General features: G+C 33.7%; 1 protein-coding gene across 2 annotated transcripts in view; it reads right to left on the bottom strand.

Annotated features, from left to right (window-relative positions):
* The window catches only part of LOC110032868 (DNA-(apurinic or apyrimidinic site) lyase), a 97,344-nt gene extending 88,391 nt beyond the window's left edge, over positions 1 to 8,953 (bottom strand). For both annotated transcript variants that reach the window (XM_020736641.1, XM_020736642.1), the window contains exon 1: positions 8,475 to 8,953. In XM_020736641.1, the coding sequence (XP_020592300.1) occupies positions 8,475 to 8,738 (264 nt within the window). In that variant the 5' untranslated portion in view covers positions 8,739 to 8,953. The remainder of the gene's footprint in view (positions 1 to 8,474) is intronic.
* Between the last annotated feature and the right edge of the window lie 216 nt (positions 8,954 to 9,169).

A 9,169-nucleotide genomic window follows, 5' to 3' on the forward strand; every position in this document is an offset into this window, starting at 1 on the left:
TCCCGCTACCGATTCAGCACGCGGCTCGTCTCCTCGAGTTCCCCTCGACCGAATGTTCCCCCAACCGCGAGATTCCACCTGGCCGACCCTTCCTCTGCCCTAAGCCGCATTTCCTCTGCTCTAAATGCATCTCTTCTCTTCCTTTACCTGATTCGGCTACCAGGGAGGTTGGTAGGTGGCTTCTCCTTTCTCCTTTCTCTTTTCTTTGATATAGAACCCCAGTTGAAAAAAAGGTTAAAAAAAAGGGTTGGCCGAAATTTTTAGAGAGGGTGGAGGTGCTGCCGAAATCTCCTCTAAATCTCCTTAGTTCGATTTTCGATTTTTCTTGCTCTGTTCATCTCGTGTTCTTGAGCTCTTTTGGAAGTGTTGTAAAAAAAATTGTGGAGTTTTCGGGGCCGAAAATTTTAAAGGGGGAAGTGCTGCTGGATTTTTGTGGCTTGTTGGGCTTCTTGCTGGTTCACTTGATACCTTCGCTTGTTTGCTTGGTTGCCTGGTTACTTGCTTGGCCATTAACATTTTAGGTGGAAGCTTTGATAGAAGAAGGGCGTTACAGAAACTTTTCTGGGCTTATTCTTGCATTTATTTTGGATTTGCGCCAAGAGGTAGCCTCTTTTCCTCTCTTACACACTCAGTAACATCACTGTCTTTATTGCAAAACATTGAACTATGAGGGATAAGATTCTTGAGGCAATACTGGAGTAATTAGCGTTGCTGTCACTGCTTTATGGTCATCTGCCCTTACTAAGCTAGTTTTTTTTGTTTCTCAAAAAAAAAAAAAGAGAAGGGAAAGGGAAGATAGATGGGAGATGTTTCGGCTAGCCTTGGTATGGAGGGCTTGATGGAGCTTATTTCTTTGCCCTCATTCAATTAATTTCTTGGCTTTGATGTTTGCTCTTTTAATCACTTCATATTCACAAATGGTAGCATGATATGCGGAAGCATTGGTAGAGCTTTTTTTTTAAAAAAAATGCATTTTTATTCCTTACAAATGTCTATGGAAAAGCATGTTGGAGGGCTGTCCCTATTATTTTCATTGCTTGAAACGTTAGAAAGTAAGAAATATATATTGAAAATTATTTTATGAAGTGAAAAAGATGCATTTGAGGCTTATGTTGTGCTCCTTTTGCTGCCCCTTGTCGAAATATATGTTGGATATCATTTTTAAATGTTAGAAATTATGTTTGGGGGCTCATTTTTCACTCCTCTTGCTGCCCCTTGATGGAATACATGCTGGATATCATTTTTAAATGCTGGAAATTACATTTTTGGGGTTCTCATTCTGCTCCTTTTGCTGCCCCCTATTAAAATATATGCTGGAAGTTGTTTAAAATGCTGGAAATTACATTTTTGGGGTTCTCATTCTGCTCCTTTTGCTGCCCCCTATTAAAATATATGCTGGAAGTTGTTTATTAAATGCTGGAAATTACATTTTGAGGCTCACGTTTTGCTTCTTTTGCTGCCCCTTATTGAAATATATGCTGGAAGTTATTTTAAATGTTGGAAATCACATTTTGGGGCTCTCATTTTGTTTCTTTTGCTGCCCCTTGTTGAAATATGTGCCGGAAGTTATTTTAAATGCTGGAAATTACATTTTGAGGCTCACGTTTTGCTTCTTTTGCTGCCCCTTATTGAAATATATGCTGGAAGTTATTTTAAATGTTGGAAATCACATTTTGGGGCTCTCATTTTGTTTCTTTTGCTGCCCCTTGTTGAAATATGTGCCGGAAGTTATTTTAAATGCTGGAAATTACATTTTGAGGCTCACGTTTTGCTTCTTTTGCTGCCCCTTATTGAAATATATGCTGGAAGTTATTTTAAATGTTGGAAATCACATTTTGGGGCTCTCATTTTGTTTCTTTTGCTGCCCCTTGTTGAAATATGTGCCGGAAGTTATTTTAAATGCTGGAAATTACATTTTGAGGCTCACGTTTTGCTTCTTTTGCTGCCCCTTATTGAAATATATGCTGGAAGTTATTTTAAATGTTGGAAATCACATTTTGGGGCTCTCATTTTGTTTCTTTTGCTGCCCCTTGTTGAAATATGTGCCGGAAGTTATTTTAAATGCTGGAAATTACATTTTGAGGCTCACGTTGGGTGGCTTTGTTAGCTTGGGGGTGTTGGGTTGTTGCCTTACCCGTGAGCTTTTGATTAAAATTGAAGTTGAAGAGCTTTGATAATGGTATGATTTTTTTTTTTTAGAGATATAGAAAGATGTTCCCTATAAATTGTTATCCTATATTTTATAAAATGAAAAAGGCTTTTGAAGTTTCATTTTGAGTTTGATATAAATTGAAGTCATATTGGGTTTGGAAATCCACAAAAGCGCCACTTGGAAAGAATATCCTACTCGGGATTGATCCGATCATTTTTCTTTTTAACGAATTTAAATATTTTAGACCGAAACATTCATGAGTTTTATTGATTTAATTTGGTTTTAAAAATGGATCGGTCTACTTTTTCGTTCGTTTTAGTTTTCTTTTTTTTTTAACGGTCGAGTTAAAAATGGGAATTTCCGATTTAATTAAATTCAGAAATGATTTATAATCTCAAGGGAAATAGGGGAGAAAGAGAAGATGAGAGAAAACTGAAATTGAAATTTGAATTTTTGGGATGATATAATCTAAAGAGGAGACAGGGTAGCGAACAATCTACCTTTTCTTTTACATAAGGAAAAATGAATTGCAAATTGGAAGAATACTTGGAATCGGAAGAAATGAGAATTTAGATAACGATTGAGAGATTAGTGGACTTACTCTTAGATCCCTTAAGCTTTGAATCAATTTAAAATCAAATTCCTTTAACTAGGATTGAAGCACAACTCACAACTCTTTTGCCAAAAATATGAGTTTACACCTAGATTTTAGGAGTTTGGTAGCGAGTTAAGTTGGATCTGTAGATGTTTGAAGATTAGTGGAAAGACACTTAATTGAGATTAGACACTTTAGGACACTTCAAGTTTAACCTAAAGTGCAAGTATCCTAGATTTTAGAAGCACAACTCAAGAGATAGCTTATCATCTTAATTTTCAAATGACCCTAAGAAATCCAAACATCTAACCTCAGTTCAGAAGATAAGTAGGACCCTAGGCACGGGGGTGCACTAGATTGTGACTCATGAGTGATTTAATTGAATCAAATAATGAAATTCTTACCTTAACTTGACCAAAACTGAAACCCAATGCTCCGGGATTTGAGTTTGTCTTACACTCAAATCCTCCTGGCAATTGGGGATATTCCAATATCACATATAAATTTCCTATTCTTGGTCCTTTATATGTGATATGGTATTTCATTTTATTTGTTTATCTTTTTCCTGCAATTTACCTGTTTCTGTTAAGTCTTTTTCAGGTCATACTTCCCTCTTTTACACAGCATATAATAGCTAAATTTAAAGGAGCAATGAACCTACCAGGTGTACAGGTTTAATTTACATTAAAGCATTTAATTTTAAAAGCATGTTATATTGTTTTCATAGCCTGTTATATTACTTTCCTAGCACGTTATGTTCTTCTTTCAGCATGTTATATTGTCTGTTCTCTTTATTATACAGTGTATTGTTATTATTATTTCATACTGCATGCTTAGTTATTTTGATATGATATGCCTTAGTTTAAAAATAACCTAGTGGTTAAGAGCATGTTCAAAACTAAAACTAAACCAGAAGGTGCTACTACGAGGAGTTTGGAGCGAACATCGTGGGCAGCGCGACGAGGAACAATTTCCAAGTGGATCTGCAGCAACGAAACATCTTCACATCACATGAACACATTCACATCACCTATTATTATCTTTAGTTTAAATAACAACCCATAGGATCATTTCTTTGGGCTTTTTGCACAACTCTGTTGTGTAATTATAAGTCCTAACGCATTAGGATTCCGAGCTTTCCGTTCGGTACGGTGTAAATCCTCCTGTCTTTTAGGCTATTTGCACAGTCTGACGTTGTGCAAACATAAGTCCTAAATCTTAAATAATTTGCAGGATTGAAATATCAAATAAATATCATTTCAAAGACATAAAGCCGAACAATAGGATAGTTGGGGCATCTCCGGGGTTTCTCCTGGATCTGTGATATCCCCTACTTTTCTTCCCTTTGGATTCCTTAAATAATTGTTCATATTTTGAGTCATTCCTATTTGATTTTCCCATGTTCAATCGTGAAAACCTAAACTTTGAAATCTTGAAAGCAAAACCACCTGATCTTAATCGAAAGTTTTCTTAAGTGATTTCGATCATTTAAGATGTAATTAACTACAGGGGCTTGCCTCTATAGAGAACCAGGAACCCAGATAAAATAAACCCTATCTAATTTTTATATTAGATAGGGGAACTTGTTGGCCTTTTTATAAAATATTTCGCAGATCAAAACGAATGTCACAATTTTTTTAGTCTAGGTGATTGAATCCCTATTACAAATGATATATTTATTCTTCGATATAAGTGTATTACTTGTAGTATTGTATTCAATCATCTAAACTATTTAAAAAGTGAGACTCGTTTGGTCTCACCTATTTTAAAATTAAAATGTTTTTTTTTTTTAAATAAAAAGGATCATATTCATATTTCAATTATTTTGAAAATCACAAAATTATTATTTTTTTTTTTAAATCATAAAGTTATTTGAAGTAATAAAGTTAAATTAAATAAAAGATTTTTAAAAGAAAGAAATAAAAAAAAAATAAAAAACGGCCGACAGCATGGTACCACAAAGATTTACTAAAGTGTGCATGTAAAGGTTGAGCTTGTGACAACAACAAAAGTGAGATTGACAAATTATGTACGTTCAGAGCATTTATCAGGCAAGAATTGTTATTTCAAAAATTTCATGGTAACACGTGAACAAATTCATATGGCTTCAAACCATCTTTTTTCTTTTTTTTGAAATTTCGTGATGAGCACTACCATTGTCGAGTCCCAAATCCCAAATATAAAAAATTGAGAATTGTCTAAATGGTTGACAGCCAACATAAAATTTTTTTGTCAAAAAATTATGACATCTTTTAAATCATGGTGCCAATGCAAAGGTCTCTCTCCTTGAAGCCTTTATCCCACTAAATAGGGCCGGCTACATGAATCATTTTTCTTCATTGTGTTCAATTGAGTGTCATATTTTCATTTAATTCTAATAAATTAAGATCATTTTTTGTACATTGTACAATATACTTTTGTACAATATACCCAAGTCTTTCTAGGTCTACCTATGCCTTTCTTAACATAAGTCGAATCTAAAACATCTACCCTTCGAAACAGATTATCAGAGGGTCGACGTTTAATGTAACCAAACCCTATCAATAGATATATTCATTTCGCATTTTGTCTCTAAGTGTAAAGCCATTCATCTGCCTAAGCATTCTCATCTCAACAACACTTAACTTAGTTTTATGCTTCTCTTTTAAAGGTCAAAAATCAGCGCCACTGAGCATTGCAGGTCTCACCGCCATCTTATTAAATTTTCCTTTCAGTCTAAGCGTTCAGTCTAAGCGGTATGTCTAAGCGGTATTTTTCTATCACACAATAGACCAGAAGCATTCCTCCACTTTAACCAACCAACTTGAATTCTACTAAAAATATCCCCATCTGTATCACCATCTCTTTGAACAATAAACCCGAGATATCTAAAGCGTACACACTTTTAATAATTTGATCACCTATAATTACAACTCTATCGCTAGAGGTGCTACTACTAAAATTACATTCCATGTACTCCGTTTTAGTTCTACTCAAACGAAGGCCTCTAGACTCCAATGTAGTCCTCCATAATGCATGTTTTTTCTGAGCTTTCTTTCTAGTCTTATCAATAAGAAGAATATCATCAACAAAAAGTATACACCAAGGTGCATCCGTCTGTAAATGTCCAATAAGAGCATCCATAATAAAAGCAAAAAGATATGGTTTACAGTCGATCCCTGATGTACTCCAACTAAAATAGAAAAATATTTGGTCAATCCTCCTGTTCGAACACAAGTAACAGCTCTAGAATACATATCTTTAATGACTTGAATAAAATTCATATCAACATCATTCTTCTCTAAAACTGTCCAAAATATATCTCTTGGAACCTAATCGTAAGCTTTTTTTTAATCAATAAAAATCATATATATATCCTCCTTATTCTCTCTGTACTTCTCCATCAAACCTCTCAATAAATATATAGCTTCCATAGTAGATCTACCGAGCATAAATCCAAAATGAATATGAGAAATATTAGAAATTTTTATAATATGTCTTAACCTATGTTCAATTACCCTCTCCTATAATTTTAAATTATGACACATCAACTTAATTTCTTTATAATTTGCACTCTTGTGAATCCCCTTTATTCTTAAAAATGGGGACTAAAATACCACTCCTTAAACATGTTTTTAGTTTTTTAATAAATATTAAAGAGTTTAGTAAGCCAAGAAATTCTCATATCCCTTAGATATTTCCATACTCGATTGAAATAAGATCAGGTCCTACAAACTTTCCACCCTTAGTTTTCTTTAAAACATCCTTAACTTCATTTTTACTAATGCGGCGGTAAAAATTAAATATTTTATTATTATTAACAATATTAAGACCACTAAAATCGATCGTATTTTAAAAAACTTCATTTAAAAGTTTATCAAAAAAACTCACCCACCTATGTTGAACTTCTCTTTTTAAGAGCAGCACTTTTTATTTTCATCTTTAATACACTTCACTTTAGTTAAATTTTTTACATTTCTTTTCTCTTTGTTTAGCTAGTTTATATGTATATTTTTCACAGCCTTTAGTATCTAATCTATTATAAAGATCACTAAAAGCAAAATTTTTAGCGTCACAGATTGTTCTCTTAAACTCTTTACGAGTCATTTAATATTTTTCTCAGTTCTATAAGTTTTTACATTTAAATCAATTTTTATAACATAACTTTTTATATTTTATCTTTTCTTGCACATTATTATTCCAACACCAACTATTATTATTTATAAAAAATTTTTCGTTTGATTCTCCACGTATATTTTTTGTCACTTGTTTAATAATGTTTATTACATTATCTCACATAAAATTTGCTTCTTCATGAACATCCCAAATCTTGAAATCTTGAAGTTTACTCATAAAAATAATTTTATTTGTGTCTTTTAGGTGACCTCACCTAATTCTATAATAATGATTTCTAGTATTTCTTATTCTACAACTATTCATATTAAAATTCCGAACTAATAATTGATGTTGAGTACATAAATCCTCACCTTGAATGACCTTACAATCTTTATATTCTCGGCGATCTTTCCTTATCATAAAAAATAATTAATTTTTGTTTTATTAGATCCATTCTCATAAGTAATAATATGCTCAGCTCTTTTCTTGAATAAAGTATTAAGAATAACAAAATCATACACTAAATCAAAATCTGAAATGGCTCAACTTTTTCATTAATCATTCCAAAATCGTAGCCGCCAAGAATATTTCTAAAGTCTTATGTCACTCTACCGACATGTCCATTTAATTCTCCTCCTATAAAAATTCTTTCTTCAAGAGGTATCATTTGTATTTGTATGAAGTTTTCTAGGTCATTCCATAATTTTTCTTTAGAACCTATATGTAAACCTACTGAAAGAGCCTAAGCACTTATAATATCAAAAAACTTAGTATAAATAATATTCTTAAGGGCAAAGCATTACTCTTTGATAAAGAGCAGGGAAATTTCCAAAGCTAGCGTAATCATGTGGTAAGTGCTCAAATTCATGCATGAATCAAACAACATAATAATAAAAGAAAAGAATAGCAACGAAATAATAGTTGGACAAACAAAACCAAGAAACACTTATTGCAGAAGTTAAACATTTCGTAATAGACATCTTTGTATACCTTCCTGCCACCCTACTAAAGAACATTGTTTATGGTGTGGTCGCAAACTTCTAATTCAGTTCAATCACCATACAGGAGACTGTAATTAGTTGATATTGCGTTACTTTTACTGCTCAACTATCGCTAGAAGCTAGAAAATAAAATTTGAAAAAAGGATAAAGTTGTTAAATCGCTTGTTTGGTTGAATTTAATTAGAGATTAACATTAATTTCAAACACCACAAACCTTCTCAAATTTCCTTCATATATAGTGATTTTATTTTCATACAAAAACTGAGCGAAAATTAAATTGTCATTTTCTAAAACATGTTTTCCGTTTGCGAGAAATTAAAAGAACTATTAGAAACTTCACCAGTCCATTACTTGGTTTACTTAATGAAAAACAAAAAACTCAAAAACATTTCAAAAGGCCTGCACTAGCGGAGTTTCCATGCCTATTCAACAAACTGACCGATTCGCAAAACATTAACTCGACTAAACGGAGACCTAGCAAATTAAGCAGAACAATCCTGAGAAAAGGAATTTTAATTATTCAAAAGCAAACAGAAAAAAGCGAACCAAAACACCAAAAGCAATAGTTAACCCACATTGACATTATAACACTAGTCGGGGAAGATGGAAAGGAATGCACTAGGAAAAGGACCTGAATGGCGATAGCATCCGGGTCGAGAGTTTGGACTAGGTTGGAGAATTCTGGCCAGTCCTTCTTAATGCGGAGGAGGAGGCTGTTGGCGTTCCAAGTTAGGAACTTGCAAGGCTCTCGCCTCTGTATTTCGCATGCTTCAACGGTGGGAGAGACCTCGACGAAAACTGAGTTGCTGCTGGAGGAAAGAGGGGGATCGGTGAAGGAGATAGAGGGCTTCTTGAAAGAGCCGTCCTTCTCCACTGGTTGAAAAAAACGCTTCATGACGAGGGAGTGTTGCGTTCCCGTTGGTTCCTTGACTCCTTGCTAGGTGAAAACAGTACATAAATTCGCCCTATTTACTATTTCTTCCTCCGGTGAACTGTGGGATGCGCGAAGAAAAATACACATATAATTGATGCAGAACCTCCTGAAACAATGTAAATATCTTCTCCCTTAACCAAGGGATGCGCGAAAAATGTAACGGGAGTCCTCCAAGGAGGAGGTTCTAAAATCGCAAATTCAATTATATTAATATATATATATATATATATATGTCAAAACGATCTTGTAATATACTAGCATAAATCTTAAAGCAATGAGACGATGTCAGACAATCTAAGCATCAAGCTGATGGAGCATGGTCTGAATTAACACCGTTCGACGATCGGCAGACCCATGTGTTGAGGGATTCAATCAACGGATTGTACTTATGA

This window comes from Phalaenopsis equestris, unplaced genomic scaffold, assembly GCF_001263595.1.
Source record: "Phalaenopsis equestris unplaced genomic scaffold, ASM126359v1 Scaffold001042, whole genome shotgun sequence".
Classification (NCBI taxonomy): domain Eukaryota; kingdom Viridiplantae; phylum Streptophyta; class Magnoliopsida; order Asparagales; family Orchidaceae; genus Phalaenopsis; species Phalaenopsis equestris.